The sequence below is a fragment of the Rhinopithecus roxellana genome, chromosome 22, assembly GCF_007565055.1.
Source record: "Rhinopithecus roxellana isolate Shanxi Qingling chromosome 22, ASM756505v1, whole genome shotgun sequence".
Lineage (NCBI taxonomy): Eukaryota > Metazoa > Chordata > Mammalia > Primates > Cercopithecidae > Rhinopithecus > Rhinopithecus roxellana.
Genome location: NC_044570.1, coordinates 12,582,905 through 12,605,151, shown reverse-complemented (window position 1 = coordinate 12,605,151; position 22,247 = coordinate 12,582,905). Strand labels below are relative to the sequence as shown.

General features: G+C 40.3%; 1 protein-coding gene across 4 annotated transcripts in view; it reads left to right on the top strand.

Annotated features, from left to right (window-relative positions):
• KDM5D (lysine demethylase 5D) overlaps positions 1-14,367 on the top strand; it is a 53,347-nt gene extending 38,980 nt beyond the window's left edge. For 2 of the 4 annotated variants that reach the window (XM_030926295.1, XM_030926296.1), the window contains exons 14-27: positions 4,177-4,296; positions 4,416-4,610; positions 4,886-5,067; positions 5,151-5,275; positions 5,391-5,538; positions 9,258-9,354; positions 9,921-10,279; positions 10,705-10,843; positions 11,296-11,475; positions 11,711-11,848; positions 12,033-12,632; positions 12,917-12,986; positions 13,140-13,339; positions 13,435-14,367. In XM_030926295.1, coding sequence (XP_030782155.1) covers positions 4,177-4,296; positions 4,416-4,610; positions 4,886-5,067; positions 5,151-5,275; positions 5,391-5,538; positions 9,258-9,354; positions 9,921-10,279; positions 10,705-10,843; positions 11,296-11,475; positions 11,711-11,848; positions 12,033-12,632; positions 12,917-12,986; positions 13,140-13,339; positions 13,435-13,785 — 2,904 coding nt within the window. In that variant the 3' untranslated portion in view covers positions 13,786-14,367. Of the gene's footprint in view, positions 1-4,176; positions 4,297-4,415; positions 4,611-4,885; positions 5,068-5,150; positions 5,276-5,390; positions 5,539-9,257; positions 9,355-9,920; positions 10,280-10,704; positions 10,844-11,295; positions 11,476-11,710; positions 11,849-12,032; positions 12,633-12,916; positions 12,987-13,139; positions 13,340-13,434 lie in introns of those variants that run through there. The other 2 variants (XM_030926297.1, XM_030926298.1) reach the window with 2 other exon arrangements.
• Positions 14,368-22,247: the final 7,880 nt, after the last annotated feature.

Below are 22,247 nucleotides of genomic sequence, written 5' to 3'. Positions count from 1 at the left end.
TCCAGTTTCAGCTTTCTACTTATGGCTAGCCAATTTTCCCAGCACCATTTATTAAATAGGGAATCCTTTCCCCATTTCTTGTTTCTCTCAGGTTTGTCAAAGATCAGATGGCTGTAGATGTGTGGTATTATTTCTGAGGACTCTGTTCTGTTCCATTGATCTATATCTCTGTTTTGGTACCAGTACCATGCTGTTTTGGTGACTGTAGCCTTGTAGTATAGTTTGAAGTCAGGTAGCGTGACGCCTCCAGCTTCGTCCTTTTGACTTAGGATTGTCTTGGCAATGCGGGCCCTTTTTTGGTTCCATATGAACTTTAAAGCAGTTTTTTCCAATTCTGTGAAGAAACTCATTGGTAGCTTGATGGGGATGGCATTGAATCTATAAATAACCTTGGGGAGTATGGCCATTTTCACGATATTGATTCTTCCTATCCATGAGCATGGTATGTTCTTCCATTTGTTTGTGTCCTCTTTGATTTCACTGAGCAGTGGTTTGTAGTTCTCCTTGAAGAGGTCCTTTACATCCCTTGTAAGCTGGATTCCTAGGTATTTGATTCTCTTTGAAGCAATTGTGAATGGAAGTTCATTCCTGATTTGGCTCTCTGCTTGTCTGTTACTGGTGTATAAGAATGCTTGTGATTTTTGCACATTAATTTTGTATCCTGAGACTTTGCTGAAGTTGCTTATCAGCTTAAGGAGATTTTGGGCTGAGACGATGGGGTTTTCTAAATATACAATCATGTCATCTGCAAACAGGGACAATTTGACTTCTTCTTTTCCTAACTGGATACCCTTGATTTCTTTCTCTTGCCTGATTGCCCTAGCCAGAACTTCCAACACTATGTTGAATAGGAGTGGTGAGAGAGGGCATCCCTGTCTTGTGCCAGTTTTCAAAGGGAATTTTTCCAGTTTTTGCCCATTGAGTACATTTTATGAATTCTAACTTGTACCTTTTTTTTTCTAGTATTCCTCTTGTCTCACAAGAAAAAGATATTGATAAGAGCTCATCATGCAATCTAATTACACGATTTGTCTTGCTTTCTGATTCTAGTTCTGAACTATATTTTTTGGTCTCTCATGTGCTATATATATAATACTGACTTTTATATTTTTTTATGGGTGCCTTTCCCAGGCGTATTGCTTTCTTTATAAAGCTCTGAATTACTCGGTAATATCCTTTCATGTCAGCCTGAAAGAGTCCTTCTGTATTCCCTGTAGGCATGTCTTTTGGAGACATACTTCCACAATTTTTATTCGCTTATCAATTTATTTATTTGTTTCTCCCATTACATGACTTTAAACATGTCATCCAGCTGGCCTCTGGCCTCTGTTACTACTTATGAGAAATCTGTTGATAATTCTGTTAAGCATCCATTATATGTGAAGAATCATGTCTGTCATGCTGCTTTCAAACTCCATCTTGGTGTCTTACCTTTTGTTGGTTCGACTATACTGTGTCTCCTAGAGTTTATCTAGTTGGACTTTATCTAGTTTATGAAGCCCTGAGCTTCTTGGTGGTAGACTTTCAGGGCTTTCCACAAATTTGGAAATTGTTTGACCGTTTTTGTTTCAACTGTTAGACCTTTTTCTTTTTCTCTTCTTATGAAACTCCCATTCTGCATGTATTGGGTGCACTTGATGGTGTTACACAGGTCTCTTAGGATCTGATTAATATTCTTCTCTTTTTGCCCACTGCTGATTTAATTATTTCAATTGATGTGTCTTAGAGTTTTCTGATTCTTTCTTTTGCCTGCTCAAAGCTCCTGTTGAAAACATCTTGTGAGTTTTTCACTTTTTCTATGGGACTGGGAGCTTCAGAATTTTGACTTGTTTCATTTTTGTAATTTTAACACCTTTCTTGGAACTCTTATTTGGAGGGACATTATTCTCCTGATACCCGTTAGTCCTTTGTGCATTGCTTCTTAAGCCATTTAAGCCTGTTTAAGAGAGTTGATAGACTTTAGTAAGTATGTAAGCCTGGGCTATCTCAGAGCTTTTTTCTTTTAACTGAAGGGGTATGCTTTCTGGTTTCTTTGTATGCCTCCTGTGTTTTAAACTGAACACTTTTGGTATTGCTTCAACTCTGAAAATCATGTTATCCCCTTGTCTTTTCAAAAAATTTTTTGTCATTGTTGCTTTTATGTACAATCGTTGTTTTATTACTGAATTTTCTGAACTATTATTTTTGGGGCATGTGTTTTAAAGGCGAAATTCACATAATACAAAACGAACCATCTTAAATTGAACAATTTGGTCTCATTTAGTACATTCACAGTGTTGTGCATCCACCATGTCTATTAAATTCTAAAATATTTTTATTACTCCAGAAAAGTCTCAAAACAATTACATTATTTCTTATTCATCCCTGTTTCTCTCCTTGGACCACAATTTTACTTTCTGTTTCTATGAATTTATTCTGCATATTTCCTATAAATGGATTCATACAGCATGTGATCTTTTCTATCAGATTTCTCAAAGTTCAGCTGTGCTATGTCATGTGTCAGAGTTTCATTCCTTTTCCATGGCTGAATAATACTGCATTGTATGAACAGACCACATTGTGCTTATGCATGCATCTGTTAAAGCACGTTTATGTTGTTTCCACCACTTAGCTATTGTGAATATTTCTGCTGTGAACATTTGTGTGCAAATATTTGTTCAGGTTCTTTCAGAGTTTGGGGTATATACCCACAAGTAATATTGGACAGTCATATGGTAGTTCTCTGTTTTAATTTTTTGAGGAAATTAGTTACTGTTTTCCATAGCAGTTTCATGGCCGTTTTGCATTCTTACCAGCCATGCACAAGGGTTCCAATATGTCTGCATTCTTGCCAACTGTGTTATTTTCCACCTCTTTTTGTATGGCAAGAAATAGTATCTTTTGTGGCAAGAAATAGTATCTTGTGGTTTTGATTTGCATTTTCCTAACAACTAAAGATGGTGAGCAACTCTTTGTATACTTGAGTAATCTTTTAATTTTATATTCTTTTTCTGCTTTCTATTAGCCTGGTGGTCATCTACCAACCTAACAAACCCTTTCTTAAGCCAAAATAATAATGCTAATAACTAATAATAATATTAACCACCCAGTCTTTGCAGATTGTGTCTGATTGGGGAAACTTCTTCAAGGCTGTTTTAAAATCTGTTTTAGACTCCACCTTCTGCTTAGGAAGCGCATGAATGTCAGACAGAGGTGAGCTTAGAGTCTTAGATCTTTTCTGAGCATGCATCTTGCCCTGGACATTAATGTGGCTTTGTCAGTTCTCAAATACTATGTGGAAGCTTTTTTTGAGTCCCTCTTTCCCCAAATATCTCTTTCTCTAGGATTTTCCTCCCAGGCAGTTAAAATTATCTGTTTTTCTAGTCTCTCTCTCTCTGTCTCTCTGTCTCTGTATCTCCTCCCTATCACCACCACCCCATTTTAAAGCCAGAGGTGGATGTGGCTAATACCTTTGCTTTTTTATACTTGCAAAAAACACAGCCTAGGAAGTCTTCTCTCTTCTGAGCAAACTGTCAGGCAGGTGAAAGAAATCCAGGCCCTTGAGGTAGTCCTCCACCAGACAGGTCAAAACACACCACCTTAGTTTTCTGGGAAAAAGGTTCACATCATGGTTCCTGGCACCAGCCAGCTGCACCAGCATCTCAGGTTGCTTTCCCAAGGTAGTTGCCGAGATAGGAGTTGGGTCAAGTGTGTATGAAGGGAAGTTACTACATTATGACACTCTTGTACCGAATTTTAGAAGCTTTTAAAAATTGATTAAGTGTTCTCCTGATTTGGGTTTTTTTACATTTTATTACACTGCTCTGAAAATTTCAGCACTAGATCATTGTTTGGGTAGAGGGAGAAAATTGTGGAGTTTCTAATTCCATCGTTTTTGGTGACTGAACTCCATGACTTTAAAAATTTACATTTCTTTGATTATAGAAGCAAAGAATCTTTTTACTTCTTTGTGGAACCCTCTGTATTTGTTTTTTGTATTACACATTTCTTTGAGTACTTTTCTCTGAATACCACTTTTAAACATCACAATGTTATTTTTCTTTTAGGGCACGTACTTGATGATAGAGCCTTTCCACTCTTCCTACATCCATTACAGCATCTAGAGACATTTTTGAGTTCACATCTTACCCATTAGTTCTGACCCACACCTCTTTCTGTTTTTCTTGTCCTTTTTAGGTTGTCCGCACAAACCAATGTGCAGGGGAATTTGTCATCACTTTTCCTCGTGCTTACCACAGTGGTTTCAACCAAGGATACAATTTTGCTGAAGCTGTCAACTTTTGCACTGCTGACTGGGTGAGTGGGCATGCAGTGGGCCTGCAGTAGAAAGTATAAAGAATATGGGTAAGGATTATTGTGGATAAGCCAAGCATTGTGGTCTCCAGATAGCCACACAGTCTTGAATGCACTTGCAGCTACCTGCTGGACGCCAGTGCATTGAACACTACCGCCGGCTCCGGCGCTATTGTGTCTTCTCCCATGAGGAGCTCATCTGCAAGATGGCTGCCTTCCCAGAGACGTTGGATCTCAATCTAGCAGTGGCTGTGCACAAGGAGATGTTCATTATGGTTCAGGAGGAGCGACGTCTACGAAAGGCCCTTTTGGAGAAGGTGGGTGGTCAAGACCAGGGCTTAGAGATTTAGTAACATATACCACATTACAGAGACACAGACCAACATTGAGTAACCACTGTGTGCCTAAACTTTTAAGTCATGCATTTTGAAATGGAAAGACAGAGCCTGTATGTGTTTATATTTTTTCTTCCAATTTCTCTGCAGCTATCCTTACAAGGTTGAGTCCACATCAGGGCTCAGTGTTGGCTGAGGTGGGGTGTCCACAGCCCTACTCCTAGTCTTTACAGTATATGTGGGTTGAACACCCCCAGGGCGTCACGGAGGCTGAACGAGAGGCTTTTGAGCTGCTCCCAGATGATGAACGCCAGTGCATCAAGTGCAAGACCACATGCTTCTTGTCAGCCCTGGCGTGCTACGACTGCCCAGATGGCCTTGTATGCCTTTCCCACATCAATGACCTCTGCAAGTGCTCTAGTAGTCGACAGTACCTACGGTGAGCATGGGAACACTGTGGGGACGTGGAGGAGGTTACAGAGCTGGGCCAGATGTGTACCCTTCCTGGCTTTCTTCCTCTAGGTATCGGTACACCTTGGATGAGCTCCCCACCATGCTGCATAAGCTGAAGATTCGGGCTGAGTCTTTTGACACCTGGGCCAACAAAGTGCGAGTAGCCTTGGAGGTGGAGGATGGCCGTAAGCGCAGTGAGTGACGGGAAACTGAAGGAACCCTTGTGTAAGCCTTATATCTTTTGGGTAGTCACAAAACCTTCCTTTTCTGCTAACACTGCCTACCTCTTGCAACTTATACTGTCTCTAGGCTTTGAAGAGTTAAGGGCACTGGAGTCTGAGGCTCGTGAGAGGAGGTTTCCTAATAGTGAGCTGCTTCAGCGACTGAAGAACTGCCTTAGTGAGGTGGAGGCGTGTATATCTCAAGTCCTGGGGCTGGTCAGTGGTCAGGTGGCCAGGTATGTGAGAGGAGAAGGCAAAGAACTGTGTGAGTATGTGAAAATGAATAACAAAAATAGATAGACTATAAACACACAATCCCATTTGAGACTGAGGCAGGAGAATTGTTTGAACCCAAGAGGTGGAGGTTGCAGTGAGCCGGGATGGTGTCATTGCACTCCAGCCTAGGCAGCAAGAGCATAACTCCATCTCAAAACAACAACAACAACAAAAGAAAAGCACAGACTCAGCACTTGTCAAGTTTTACCGAGAAAGGGTAGATAACACATGGACAAAAAACAGTATAATATGAACTAGAAGTTACTGAAGTAAACAGTTTCTAACAAAATAATGTGGCAATAAATAAATATATACTAGCAAAATTGCAAAACTAGCAAAATCTTTTCCTACTTCTTAGGAAATCTCATAACATTATGCAGACATCAGAATTTCCACAAAATTTACTTTTGGCTGTGTAATTACTTAAAACTTTAGAGGTTAAAATAATCCTAGGTATTTATTTAACTGTTAGTTTCCAAATGTATATGACAATAGGTACATATACTTTTTACATTGAAAAATCAAGTAAATGATTATGTACAGTCAGGCATCACTTAATGATGGAGATGTGTTTGGAGAAAAGTGTCATCAGGCAGTTTTGTCATTGTTGCACATGCACCGTCTACTTACATAAACCTGGATGATGTGACCTCCTACACACCTAGGCTGTGTGGTAGAGCGTGTTGTTCCTAGGCTGCAAACCGGCACAGCATGATACTGTACTGAATATTGTTGGCAGTTGTAACACAGTGGTGAGTATTTGTGTATCAAAATATCCAAACATATAATTAATACAATAAACTAACTGTGGAAGACATAAAATATGGGGCACTTACCATGAATGAAACTTGCAGGACAGGAAGTTTCTTGGGGTGAGGAACTGACTGATAAGAGAATGTGAAGATCTTGGATATGACTGTACACTACTGTAGACCTAATAAACACTTTACACTTTGACTATGTTAAATTTATGTAAAGGTATCTTTCTTTAGTGGCACATTAGCCGCAGCTACTGTATATTTTCTTTTAAACTTTTTTTCAGGGTACATGTGTGGGTTTGTTACGTAGGTACACTTGTGTCATGGGAGTTTGTTAACACAGTTTATCACCCAGGTATTAAGTCCAGTACCCCTTAGTTATTTCTCCTGGTCCTCTCCCTCCTCCCACCCTCCACCTTCTGATAGTCCCCCGTATGTGCTGTTCCTTCTGTGCATATATCCATATGTTCTCATCATTTAGCTTCCACATACCAGTGAGAACATGTGGTATTTGATTTTCTCTCCCCGTGTTAGTTTGCTAAGGATAATGGCCTCCAGCTTCATGCATGTTTCTTCAAAGGTCATGATCCTGTTTTTATAATATCTGCATGGAAATTCCATGGTGGATATGTACCACTTTTTCTTTATCCCGTCTATCATTAATGGCCATTTAGATTGATTTCTTGTCTTTGCTGTTGTGAATCATGCTGCAGTGAACATAACACCTGCATATGTCTTCATGATAGAACAATTTATATACCTTTGGGTATGTACCCAGTAATTGGATAGCTGAGTCAAATGGTATTTCTGCCTCTAGATCTTTGAGGAATTGCCACACTGTCTTCCACAGTGGTTGAACTAATTTTACACTCACAGCAACCCTGTGTAGGAGTTACTTTTTCTCCGCAATCTCGCCAACACCTACTAGTAATTTCCTGACTTTTTCATAATTGCCGTTCTGAATGGTCTTGTCAGGCGGTACCTCGCTATGGTTTTGTTTTGCATTTCTCTGATGATCACTGATGCTGAGTCTTTTTTCATATATCTGTTGGCTGCATGTATGTCTCCATTTGAAAAGTGTCTGTTTATGTCCTTTGCCCACTTTGTAATGGGGTTGTTTTCTTCTTGTAAATTTGGTTAGGTTCCTTTATAAATGCTGGATATTAGACCCTCGTCAGATGCATAGTTTGGAAAAACTGTCTCCCATTCTGTAGGTTGTCCGTTTACCCTGTGTGTAGACAGTTTCTTTGTGCAGGAGCTCTTTAATTCGGACTTGTCAATTTTTGCTATTGTTGCAGTTGCTTTTGGCATCTTCATAATGAAATCTTTCCCCATGGCTATCTCTGGAATGGCATTGCCCAGATTGTCTTCCAGGGCATTTATGGTTTCAGGTTTTAAATTTATGTCTTTAATCCATCTTGAACTGATATTTGTATAAGTCAGGGGTCCTATTGCAGTTTTCTGCATGTGACTCAGCCAGTTACCTCAACAGGATTTACTGAATAGGGAGTCCCCTCCCCATTACTTGTTTTTGTCAGCTTTGTCAAAGATCAGATGGTTGTAGGTGTGCAGCCTCATTTCTGGGCTTTCTATCTGTTTCATTGGTCTTTGAGTCTGTTTTGTAAATTATTTATTTCATAAACATTTAATTTCTATTTGAATGTTTTACTCTTTTCTAGTAACAGCTTAAAACACAAATGCATCGTAGAGTTGTACAAAAATACTGTCTTTCCTCACGTTGTTCTGTAACAATTTTTAGGTTTGTTTTCCATTTTTAAGCATTTTTGCTAAAATCTAAGATGTAAAGATACACATTGGGCTACGCCTGAACGGAGTCAGATTCTAAATATCACCGTCTTCTCCCATCTGTATCTTATTCTAGTGGAAGGTCTTCAGGGTACTGACACATGTAGAAGGTATCTGTTATGATAACCGTGCCTCCTCCTGGAATACTTCCTTAAGTATCTTTGGGGCTGCCTGACCTTTATTTCAGATATTCTTAAATAGTCCTACTTGTTCTTAACCTCTTTTCTCATTGCTGCCTTTCTTTAAACCATGGAAACTTAAAATTTTAGAGGAAATTTCACTTTTATGGATAACTCCTTTCCCTACTCAGGTTGAAGAGAGATAAGACTTTTCCAGATTGAATCCATGATACCCATATAATATGCCTTGGGTTTCCATTTTAATCTGTCTCAAGTTTTCCTCATGCATTTAAACTTCCTGACCTCTTCAGTTTTCTTTGTGTTGTAGACAGTTGGAACCAAAGAGTAAGTCTTAAAAGTTCTTATCATGTGGTACTGTTTCGCTTCTAATGTAATGAACTCTCATTTGTTGTCTAGAGTAGATTTATTACTCTGACCATTCTTATCATCACTTAGTCCTCCTTTCTTCCTAACCCTTCCATTGCATTTGTACTTCAGTTTCTGACTTAATAGATGTTTTATGTCACTGTGAAAGCTACTACTACTGAATCCTATTGGCTATTTCTTTTTACATCTTTTCTTCATTCTTTAACTCTTAACTGGATGACTAATGAAAATGTAACTTATGTGGGGACCATTCAAATGTCTGTTTTCTTTTACCACCTATTTGTATTTATTTATATTCTATCAAATAGTGCTAGCCATCTAGTAACATAGTGGCATGGTATTAAGTAGCCATAGTGTTAGCAGATTACTACTGTTACATTTTCTCAGGAAGCTGGACTCTCTCACTTTGATATCTGTAGTTAGTCTATATTAACTGCTGTCAAAAGCCTACAGGTGTTTTTTCAAATCTTAACTTTACTGGTCAATATCACTGAACTTAGAAAAAAACCTTTGTGGATATTAGTGAAATACAAAAGGGAAGGAAGTATGTTAAAATTCTGTAATTTTTTGAAATGTGGCCTTACGAGGTGTTCCTTCTGGTTCCTACAGGATGGACACTCCACCGCTGACCTTGACTGAACTCCGGGTCCTTCTTGAGCAGATGGGCAGCCTGCCCTGTGCCATGCATCAGATTGGAGATGTCAAGGTGAGGAGGGGCCTGACAAGATGGAATTTTTGTTAACAGCAAATACACAGGAAGTCTGACATGTCAGGAAAGCTTGAGAACCTAGGTATTCTAAGCAACCTTCTCATAATATAACAGGTTCTTTCCTGGAAGTGGTGGAGATGAATGTTTCCATACCATCTCTGTCTTTACAGCATGTAAGGAAATACCCTTCCAGACTGAAATAATTTAAAACTCTGAACAGGAGCCTACGTAAGACTCTGGCTCTTGGGAATGGGATGGAGAGGACTGATTGATTGCTTGATTTCCCTCCTCACAGTAGAGTCTTAGAAAGCTTACTAGAGGGATAAGATTGTATTAAAGTGGGCTTGGAAAAAGAAATTTTAGGTAATTAAAGGAGAAAAGTGTCATTCTAGGTAAACAGAGGGCCTTTGTTATTATCAAGTAGATCATGTTTTAGGATGTGATTGAGAATAAGTGTTAAGCAACAGGAAATGCCTATAAGAGGAGATGAGAAGTGGAGCAAATCTAGGTTGTCGAGTATTTGTGTGGCTAAAGAATCTGCATTTTATCCTATGTCTTTGCAGGATGTCTTGGAACAGGTGGAGGCCTACCAAGCTGAGGCTCGTGAGGCTCTGGCCACACTGCCGTCTAGTCCAGGGCTATTGCAGTCCCTGTTGGAGAGGGGGCAGCAGCTGGGTGTAGAGGTGCCTGAAGCCCATCAGCTTCAGCAACAGGTGGAGCAGGCGCAATGGCTCGATGAAGTGAAGCAGGCTCTGGACCCTTCAGCCCACAGGGGCTCTCTGGTCATCATGCAGGGGCTTTTGGTTATGGGTGCCAAGATAGCCTCCAGCCCTTCTGTGGACAAGGCCCGGGCTGAACTACAAGAACTGCTGACCATTGCAGAGCGCTGGGAAGAAAAGGCCCATTTCTGCCTGGAGGCCAGGTGGGGTGTAGTCTCTCCCTGTCTGTATTTTGACTGTAATCCTCTGAGTTTTGGGGTGACCCTAAGTGTTTCTATAGGTGCCCTTAGGCAGCAGACTCCCAGTTGGGCATCTACTAAACTCTAAAGGACTGGCATGACATATCATCTCGTCCCATCTATATGACATGTCATGTTGATGTTTCACTGTTGTAAAGGCAACAATTGGGGAAATATCCCTTGGGTGACTTAGGTGAATGGATACAGCCTGTGACTTACAAGAGACCTACATGCCCCCTGCACTGTTACAGAGTTCCTCAGTGTGGCTCCCTTACTCTGTCACACTTTTTGTTTCTTGGGTTTTTAACAAGGAAACATAGGACTTAAAAAAGGGGCATGTATACCTGTAACGTGTAGTGATAGATTGCTGTTTTTCAAAAAAATTTTAGGCAAAAGCATCCACCAGCCACACTGGAAGCCATAATTCGTGAGACAGAAAACATCCCTGTTCACCTGCCTAACATCCAGACTCTCAAAGAAGCTCTGACTAAGGCACAAGCTTGGATTGCTGATGTGGATGAGATCCAAGTGAGGATCACTATTTTTGCTTTGCTATGTCAGGCCAGCAATTAGAAGAGACACAGTATACCTTACAGTTTTTACTCGGTTGGGTTGTGCTGGAAAGTGAAGTTGGGAAGTTGGAGGATTCCTTGAGAGACCTGAGCATATCAGAATAGGAATGGAGGGAAGAGAAGTATGAATATGGGTGTAGAGCTAAGCAGAGACCATTGATATATAGAAGTGGACAGAAGAAGCAGGATACGACAGAGTTACTTGCCCATGTGTAATTTTTGGTCAGAGCCAATGAAAGTAGGAGTTCTGAGAGAAAAGAGTTTCTATCCCATTTTTCCCTTGCAGAAAACGTCCACAGATTTTCGGCCCTGTGATTATGCAGTACAATACCCAGTATTACTCGGGACAAATTTAGACACAATATTATTGACATAATTTAAATGAACTTTCTTTTTCTCCTATCCCAGAATGGTGACCACTACCCCTGTCTGGATGACTTGGAGGGCCTGGTGGCCGTGGGCCGGGACTTGCCTGTGGGGCTGGAAGAACTGAGACATTTAGAGCTGCAGGTATTGACAGCACATTCCTGGAGAGAGAAGGCCTCCAAGACCTTTCTCAAGAAGAATTCTTGCTACACACTGTTGGAGGTGAGGTCTGGGACCCTGACCCCACAGCCCACTTCTGCATCTGGCCTGGCTGCTGTGAGATGGCGCATATCATGAGAACATAAGTTTTTTAGGGGGCACCTGGGTAGGAAGGAGAGGGTGTGGGAGGTGAGGGAAGCCTGGGCATTTCCTCTCTGTCTGTCTGCCTACCTGCCTTACCTCTCTGTCTGTCTGCCTACCTGCCTTACCTCTCTGTCTGTCTGCCTACCTGCCTTAGGTGCTCTGCCCATGTGCAGACGCTGGCTCAGATAGCACCAAGCGTAGCCGGTGGATGGAGAAGGCGCTGGGGTTGTACCAGTGTGACACAGAGCTGCTGGGGCTGTCTGCTCAGGACCTCAGAGACCCAGGCTCTGTGGTAAGCAGCATGGCCCAAATGGGGAAAAGATGGGTTCTAGGTATCTCCTTGAAAAGAGGAGAGCCAATGATGATAGGGTGTCTGAGCCCTGTTACAGTTCTGGTTTGGGAGCCGGGCATTAGGATGCCAGACAAGGGCGAGGGTGGACTGCTGACCTACTTTCCCCCTCTTCTGGACGTGATAGATTGTGGCCTTCAAGGAAGGGGAAGAGAAGGAGAAGGAAGGTATCCTGCAGCTGCGTCGCACCAACTCAGCCAAGCCCAGTCCACGGACACCATCCCTCATGGCCTCCTCTGCGACTTCTCTGTGTGTGTGTGGGCAGGTGCCAGCTGGGGTGGGAGCTCTGCAGTGTGACCTCTGTCAGGACTGGTTCCATGGGCAATGTGTGTCAGTGCCCCGTCTCCTCACCTCTCCAAGGGCCAGTCTCACCTCATCTCCACTGCTGGCCTGGTGGGAATGGGACACAAAATTCCTTTGTCCACTGTGTATGCGCTCACGACGGCCACGCCTAGAGACAATCCTAGCCTTGCTGGTTGCCCTGCAGAGACTGCCTGTGCGGCTTCCTGAAGGTGAGGCTCTTCAGTGTCTCACAGAGAGGGCCATTGGCTGGCAAGACCGTGCCAGAAAGGCTCTGGCCTCTGAGGATGTGACTGCTCTGTTACGACAGCTGGCTGAGCTTCGCCAACAGCTACAGGCCAAACCTAGATCAGAGGAGGCCTCGGTCTACACTTTAGCCACTGCCTGTGACCCTATCAGAGGAGGCATTGGCAACACTGTTTCTAAGGTGAGCTTTCCAGGCTGGCCATTGTCCTCACATTTAGGTCTTCTAGCCCCTGTCCTCCTCTTGGCTCCAGTTTTGTCCCTGTTCCTTGATTTTCAGTCTCCTTTGGCCTAGCCTCTTTGCCCCATTCTAAACCTATCCAGATCCCTAGACTGTACTCCCTGTTGGAAGCATGGGTCTACAATCCTTCAGGAGGTAGAGGCTCCCAAGTTTTGGGGTTGTGGGAGGAAAGATAGGACCTGATCCATCAGCTCATTTATCATTACCCATTCTTTTTTCCCTGATAGGTCCAAGGGCTGCTGGAGAATGGAGACAGTGTGACCACTCCTGAGAACATAGCTCCAGCAAAGGGCTCTGGTAAGACTGGTGTGGTTTGGGTAGGCTCTTGGGTACACATAACCGAGTGACCCTTGTATTTGTCAGCTCTGTTGTGGCCGTGGAGGATAAGACCAAGAGTGACCTCTAACCCAGTCTGTCCCTGCACCCCTAACCCCATCGCCTTCCGCCCAGACCTGGAGCTACTGTCCTCACTGTTGCCGCAGTTGACTGGCCCTGTGTTGAAGCTGCCTGAGGCAATCCAGGTTTCCCTGGAGGAGCTCATGATGGAAGGGGACCTGCTTGAGGTGACTCTGGATGAAAACCACAGCATCTGGCAGCTGCTGCAAGCTGGACAGCCTCCAGACCTGGACAGAATTCGCACACTTCTGGAGGTAGGAAGGGGGTCATGGGCAGGGCAGGAGATTAGGTTCCAGCAGGCAGGGATCCCAGTACTGACCTTTTTCTGCTTCTGTGGGTATGATTGCAGCTGGAAAAGCTTGAACATCAAGGGAGTCAGACAAGGAGCCGGGCTCTGGAGAGGCGACGGCGGCGGCAGAAGGTGGATCAGGGTGGAAAGGTTGAGGATCTTGTTCAACAGGAGCTGCAGTCAAAAAGGGCTCGGAGCTCAGGGATTACGTCTCAGGAGGGCCAAAAAAAAGAACATTTTCAGGAGAAAGCAGACTGTGAAAATATATTCCTGACACCTTCCACAGACAACAGCTCTTTCTTGAAAAGAAACCGAAATAACTTACAACACAAGGATCCAGGCTCCTCAGCTGCTTGTCCTTCTTTAATGCCTTTGCTACAGCTCTCCTGCCATGATGAGCAAGAGTTGTGACAGTGGCACCAAAGGTCATTTGTGGTAGTTTTTGTTTGTTTCGTAACTCTTACTGTCTTCTGGCCTGGACCTCAAAAGGAGCTTCTTGTCTGTTGATTTTTCACTGCCAATATTTGATATCCTCACTCCTAGAGAGTTACTGTTTAAAGGTTGGTTATTAAAGTCCAGACCCTGATGCTCAGAAATGTCTTGCCAGCAACATTCCTGCTAGCATACAGGAGTGATTTTGTAAGCCAGTTTCATTCTAATCTGAATAGGGACAAACAAATCTTGAGGAAGCCCAGCTGCACCCCTTTATTTTTTTCCCCACCACGCTCTTTTTGTACTTCAATTTTTGTTTGTTTGTTTTTTGTTTTTTTGTCCCTGTTGTAAAATATTTTGGTGCTTCAAAACTTATACTTTCATCGTACCTCCTTTTCTTTTCTCTCCTTGGGTCTTATTGTAAAAGAAAACAGTGTATGGTATAATTACTTCTAAAGACCGACAAGAATAGAGAAAAAAGAATTTCATGACTCTACCTGTGGTCTATTTTTAATTTGATTTCTTAAAAATAAAACATTAAGTGTGTTCGGAGACTGTGAATATGATTTGAACTTCTCAAAGTGTAAGACTGAAGGACTGAGGTTAGGAAACAACAGTAGCATGGGTCAACATAATTTTTAATAGTGGGGAAGGGTAGATTTTACTTGGAAAACATACATGAGACTTGGGCCAAAATTAATGTTTTCTCAAAGGATGTCCAGTTGACCCAGCGCCAGCAATAGAAAACTTACCTGTTCTACACTTCATTGCTTTGTGCTTTTTATTGAAAATCTGTTTGCTGGACTTGGGTGTGCCAGTATCTGAGTTATTTGTTGTGTTACATCGTTGAACTGTGTGTCTGTTCCCTGTGGCCAGATCACAATGTCTTGGTTGCAGTCACTTTATAGTAAGTCTTGCGATAGAGTAGACAGATTTGTCTCACTTTATTCTTTTTCTGATAGTTTTAGCAAATTAAGTTCCCAGCTCTCTTTTTCAGTATGTAGTTGCTTTTGTGTCCTAAATCTGATAGACTTGCACTGACAAAAGTTATCTCCCTCAGTATTTTCTGTTCTTTCATATGGTGAATGTAATAGCTAATCTAAATCATTTGTTGTAAGAATTCAGTGGGATTGATGCGTAAATATTTCAGGTGAAACCACTATATCACTATACCACTAAATCAATTCATGGTTCTTGTGTCTCTCTTGATAATCTAATAATATAGACTGTATTATACTTCTCTTAACCCCTTTTAGTGAACACATTCTGTCATCCTGGATTGAATCTCTTGCTTTTCCACCTGTTCCTTCTGATCTCAGTCAGTGTAGATCACATGATTTCCCATAGCAATTTCTCATGTCTATAATCATACCTACCTTCCTTATTGTCTACTCTTTTCACCTCTTTCTTTGATACTGTCATAGGTAACTGTAATTAGCTTTCCCAGTAACAAAGCTATGCTTGATGATGACCTAGTAGAGTAGAAATTTCTTCACCTGTCTAAACAGAATGTGCTATACCTTACCACACCATAGGAAACAGATAAAATAAATAGAAAATCCTAAGATAATTTATCTAGATAGGAGAATTGTCTTCTAAACTTATTTTTTCTTCTCCTCCATAAATAGGAAGAAACATTCATGATTCTCAAGCCATTACAGAATCTCTGACACTTATTAAAGGAAAATTCTGATGAGGCATTGATGAGAACTTCTGCCTACAAAAATCTCACTAAAGTTCTAATCACAAATTGTTCACATACTTCGCAGTGAGCAGGCAATCCAAAGTTAGGACAGTTGTACACCTTTCTTAGGTTGCCTCCACTAATTGAGGTTGTATTTGACTTGGGCCAATTCTGAACTTTTGAAACCGTACACAAGGATGCAGCACAAAGTTTTTGCACATAGGCTAGAATTTACTTTGTGATTAGAGGTTAGTTACATGTTCATTAAGAAACATCATCAAATCTGCAACAAAAACTGAATTTCACAGGGCATAGAGTATTCTCTGAGATAATTCTAATTCAGAAAAAAAGAATTTAATCTTGGTCTAAAAAAGTTGTAATAAAACTTTACCACTGGTAAGCCAGCTGTGTTAGGCTCTTCTGTGAGAAAAAATATCTCAGACTGGGCAATTTATAAATTTAATGTATTGCTCACAGTTCACATCGTAAATATATACAGCACAAACCTGTGCCATACCTGGGCCCATTTCAGCCACAGTTGGCAGAGCCAAGGAGTGCTGCTCCAAAATTCAGGAAATCAAGGTTTGGGATAGTACTTCACAGTGAGCCCCAGGTCCAAGGGCACCCTGGGTCTCCCCTTTAAAACTCACTGCTTTCAAGATACTAACACTCTGGGCCTGTGATGGGTATGACATTATCAAAGAACTCCAAAATGTCTTATGATAATTCTTGTTATGAAGAATAGCATCTGACTCCCTTGTATCTGCTAATCTTATGAAATGTTCCTGTGGACACACACCTGTTTTCTCCTGAACACACCTTTTTGTTCTTAACATGGCCCAGCTGAGAATTTTCCAAATCTGAATTACAAATTTCATCTTTAATTTGTTTCTCCTCATATTTTACTGTAAGCAATCAAGAGAACCATGCCACACCCTTAACTGTTTGTTTAGTTACTTCTTCCACGTCTTAGTTTCATCACTGTTCATTTCTGCCTTTCAGAAACACTAGGACAGAAAACTCAGCCAAGTTCATTGACACTTTATAACAAGTGTGGCCTTTCTCCAGTTTCCAATAAGATAATCTTTATTAATCTAACTGGCCATCAGATTTTTTTCTTCACCCAGTTTTTTTTATTTTGAAAAGTTTCAAGATTTCATAATTTGAACAGGACAGTGAACATCTCTCTGTCCTTCACATAGATGTACCAGTTAATATTCTGTGCCACATTGACTGTCTCCTCTATATATCTCTTGCATGCATACACACACACACATACATACGCATTTCTTGATAAACCCTTTGTAAGGAAGTTCCAAAGCCAATGTAATTCACTCCTAACTTCTTAATTATTTCCTAAGAAGGACATTCTCCTACCTATTTTCATTCATCCTTAAGATAATGATGTTCATCTCCCAGTTGCTATGATTCTCATAAGCCAGTGAGAAAAATGGTGCCTGTTTTCCCTGTAACATAGGATTCACTCAATGGAATTGATAAATTCTACTCTACCTACTTCACAAGGTGCATTGCCAGAGTTATGCTCTCTGTAAGCCTCTCAAAGAATAGGAAGTATTGCTGCCCTCCAAAAGTTTAAAGTGCTGTAGCAAATGTTGGCAAATCTGATACAATAATACATATGCAAGTAGTTAAATTTTATCAACTTATAGTGCCATGATATACATGGAAGATACTATTTTTCTCTCTTTGTTAATTATTTTTTTCAAAGAAAATGGGATTTAGGAAAACGGGAAAGCGTGAAAAAACACCAAAGGGACTGTAGTAGCATTTGGAAAACAATGACAGTTTTTTAAAGATGTTTGAAGAAATACTATGTCTTAAAACTTTTTTTTTCTTATCAGAGGAATATATTATGATTGTACTGCCTTGTAATTTCAAGTATTGTGCACCCTATTAACTAGTTTTCTTTAAAAAAAAAAAATTAATCTGCATATAACCTTCCTTTTTTCCTTCAACTTTTAAGTTCTAGGGTACACGCGCAGGATGTGCACGTTTGTTACATAGGTAAACCTGTGCCATGGTGGTTTGCAGCACACATAATTCCATCACCTAGGTATTAAAGCCTGCATGCATTAGTCATTCTTCCTGATGCTCTCCCTCCCTGATGCCAGAACCCCTTGCCACTGACAGGTCCCCATGCATGTTATTCCCCTCTCCCCGCCCGTGTGTTCTTAACATTCACCTCCCACTTGTGAGAACATGCAGTGTTTGGTTTTCTGTTTCTGCATTCGTTTTGCTGAGGAAAACGGCTTCCAAATCTATCCATTTCCCTGTAAAGGATGTGATCTGGTACTTTTTATGGCTGCATTGTATTCCATAGTGTATATGTACCATATTTTTTTTATTTAGTCTATCATTGATGGGCTTTTGGGTTACCATGTCTTTGCTGTTGTGAACAGTGCTGCAATGAACATACATGTGCATGTATCTGTATAAAAGAGTAATTTATATTCCTTGGGGTATATGCCCAGTAAGAATCATGGTACTGACTCTTCCAATCCATGAGCATGGAATGTTTTTCCATTTGTTTGTGTCCTCTCTGATTTCCTTGAGCAGTGGCTTGTGTTCTCCTTGAAGAGGTCCTTCATTTCTCTTGTTAGCCATTTTCCTAGACATTTCACTCTCTTTTTAGCATTTGTGAATGGGAGTTCATTAATGATTTGGCTCTAGGTTTGCCTGTTGTTGGTGTATAGGAATGCTTGTGATTTTCACATTGATTTTGTATCCTGAGACTTTGCTGAAGTTACTTATCAGTTTAAGTAACTTTTGGCCTGAGACTGTGGGACAATTTGAATTCCAGACTCTTCCTAATTGAACACTCTTCATTTCTTTCTCTTGCCTGATTGCCCTGGCCAGAACTTCCTAAATTGTTAAATAGGAGTGGTGAGAAAGTGCATCCTCGCCTTGTACAGGTTTTCAAACTTTGATACTGGCTGTGGAATTGTCTTAAATGGTTATTACTGTTTTGAGGTATGTTTCTTCAATACCTACTTTATTGAGTTTTTAATATGAAAGGATGTTGAATTTTATTGAAGGCCTTTTCTGTGTCGAGGTAATCCTGTGTTTTTTGCCTTTGATTCTATTTATGTGATGAATTACATTTTTGATTTGCATATGTTGAATCAACCTGGGATCCTGGGAATGAACCTGACTTGGTTGTGGTGGTTAAGCCTTTTGGTATGCTGCTGTATTTGGTTTACCAATATTTTATTGAGGATTTTTGTGTCTATGTTCATCAGGGATGTTGGCCTGAGTTTTTTTATTGTACCTCTGACAGGATTTGGTATCAGCATGATACCAAATACAGTCACTGGCTGTATTTCTACCAGACTTCCAGTCACAACCATTTACATAATGTGTAAGAAGACTGAGGCTGTGTCTACAGCTCTCTTTTTCTGAGTCCTCATGAGAGTCATCCTCATGGTCTGTCCATGACAAAATAGGCTTTCTGCAACATGTTCCTTTATATTTTTCCAGTCTCTTCCCCATAATTCCTTTTGAAGATATTTCCATATTTTCAGGCGTTTCATATAGCAGCACTTCACTCTGCTTACCAATATCTGCCTACGTCTCTTCCTGCTGCTATAAAAAATTGCCTTACACACAGTCATCTATAAACAGCATAAATTTAATAGTGACAGGTGAGACTGGAAAGTCCAAGATCAAGGCACAACAGCTGGTTGGTCTGGTGAAGGGTGCTCTCTCCTTTCTCAACAGTACGTTGAATGCTGTGTCCTCACTTGGCTGGTGGATGGACAAGAGGACTAGCAAGTTTGTTCCCTTCACCCCTTGCATGAGGTGGTTAATACTTTTATGAAGGCTCCACTCTGATGACCTGGTCATCTACCACTTAATATTGTCATGTTGAGTTTCGAGTCTCAAAATGAATGCTATCAAACTGTATGGTAGGGTAAGTGGGATATTTCAACTGCATTTTGATGAAATTCTATGGAATGGATAATGTTTAGGTTGATAAAAGTGAGTACAGTTCACAATTAATGCTATTGTTACAGAAACATGTTATGCTCAAATATTTTCTGCATAGTACCTGCAGATAACTGAAATACAGTGAACAACTATTGACTTTAAACATCACATATTTGCACAGGGTTGTAAAATGTCTGTGTTGTACACCCATTTTTGCTACAATTTCTAGCTTATTTTAGCATACTCAACTCCAGATTGTGCTGAATTTGTTTTCTCAGCTTCTTTAAAAATATTATCTCCTGCTATAGATTAAATATTTATGTCCCCCCAGAATTCATATGCTGAAGCCTAATCCTTAATTTGATGGCATTCTGGTAGTGGGACCATTGGGAGATGGTGAGGTCATAAGGGCAGAGCCCTTGTGAATGGAATTTGTACCCTTATAAAGATACCCCAGAGAGTTCCCTGTACCTTCCACTGTGGGAGAACACAGCAAGATCCACTGTGAACCAGGAAGTTCACACTCCACAGATAACCAAGTTTATCACCTCCTTGTGGTTGCCAGCATTTGGAGCTATGAGAAATAAATGCAGTATCTACAACTGTGAAAAATAAATGTCTTTTGCTTATAGCCCACATAGTCTAAGGTAAGTTTTTATAACAGCCCAAATGGTCTAGCATGTTGCCTATTAATGTTTCATACAAAGCATACAAGACTAATTCTATAGTTACTTCCAGCTTTACAATGGTTCCTAAAATGCAAAAATGAGCACTACTACTAATGTCTGTCAACTTAAGAGTGAAGGAAATTCATTTGCCATTATTTATTTTGTGTTCATTGCATTTCTCAGTGTTTTCAACTCTTCAATCTACTGTTTTTTCCAAAACACTAATTGTCTTTATTTTCTCAGGACACAGTTCCTAAGCTGCTGCAATCAGACACAGTGTAATTCAATATTAGTAAATTTCCATGCCTCCTTGGCCACCATGTTGACTATTTGGAAACATACTTTTAATTCCATCCTAATACCATTTTTTATTTTTGTGAATAAATTCTGCTGTGATGAGATACAAATTTTCTGCTCTTTCTAACCACAGCTTTCCTATGAATTGAAAATATGAATGTTTAGTTAGTGCCCTCTTTTCTTATTTTGAGTGCTTCTCTTTTATTTCTTTCCTTTTTTTTTTCCCCTACCTACTATACTTGCATTCCTGTATTTACAGTATCTTATTTATCACAATTCCCATTTTGAACAAAGGTTACTAAAACTAAAGGCATCTGTTTAAAACTTTGTCCCACGTTGATCAACAGATTTCTTTTTTCATACTCCCCCTCCACCCACCCTTTGCCCTCTGGTAACAATCAATCAGCTCTTTACTTATATGAGTTAAACTTTCTTAGAGTTCATGTATAAGTGAGATATTGTGACACTGGTTTTTCTGTGTCTGGCTTATTTCACTTAACATAACATCCTCCAGGTTTATTCTCATCCCAAATGAGAGAATCTGCCTCTGCCCCCTATTTTAAGGGTAACTAATAATTTCATTGCAATTACTATTACATAATATTATTCCATTACTATTAGGAATACATAAGTGTCCACCATCAGATGAATGGTTTTCTAACGGTGGACACTTAGAGTAACCTCCCTATCTTAGCTATTGTAAATAGTGCAGCAATGAACATGGGAGCACAGATGTATCTCCAACATAACCAATCATTGTTTTCACATATACCCAGAAATGGCATTGCTGAATTATTTGGTAATCCTATTTTTAATTTTTAGGAACTTTAATGATGTTTTTTATAGTGGCTATATTAACTTCCATTCCCACAAATAGCACACAAGAGTTCCCTTTGCTCCACACCTTCACCAACACTTCTTATCTTTTGTCTTTTTTATAATAACCATTCTATCAGGGATGTACGGTAATAACCCGCTGTGGTTTTGACTTACATTTTTGTAACAATTAGTTACAATGAGCATTCTGTCATATACCTGTTGGCCATTTCTATGGCTTTATGGAGAAGTGTCCATTTTTGTCCTTTGCCCATATTTTGACTGGCTTATTTTCTTGGCATTAAATATGTTTCAGTTTTTTTTTGTTTTTTTGCATTTTGGATACCAGCCTCATATCAGATGTATGGCTTGGAAATATTTTCTTTCAGTTGACAGGTGGTCTCTTTAGCCTGTTGTTTTCTTTACTGTGCAGAAGCCATTTTGTTTGTTGATTTTTGCTTTTGTTCTCTGTGCTTTGAGGTCATCTCCAAGAAATGCTTTCCCAGAGCAATTGTTGTGGAGCATTTCTTCTCTGTTTTCCTTCAGTGCTTTCACGGTTTCATGTCTTACGTTTAAAAGCCTTTAATACATGTTCCATTGATTTTTCTGTATGGTATGAGATAAGCGTCCAGTGCCAGTCTTCTGCTCGTGGGAATCAAGTTCTCCCAACACAGTTTCTTTAAGAGACAGTGCTTTTCTCATTTTGTGGTCTTGACATGTCAAAAATCACTCCATCATAAATGCTTGGGTTTATTTCTGGACTCTACATGTGTCTGTATTATACCAATACCTTGAGGTTTAGTTAACCATTCCTTTGTAATCATTTTTGAAATCAGGTGGTGTGATTCCTCCAGCTTTGCTGTTTTTGCTATTGATCATTTTTACTGAGGTCTTCTGTTGTTCCATACAAATTTGAGGCTTATTTTATTCTATCTTTACAAATAAAGACATTGGAATTTTGATAGGGGTTGCATTGTGTCTGAAGACCTCTCAGGATACTAGGGACATGTTTCTTCTTTTTTATTTCT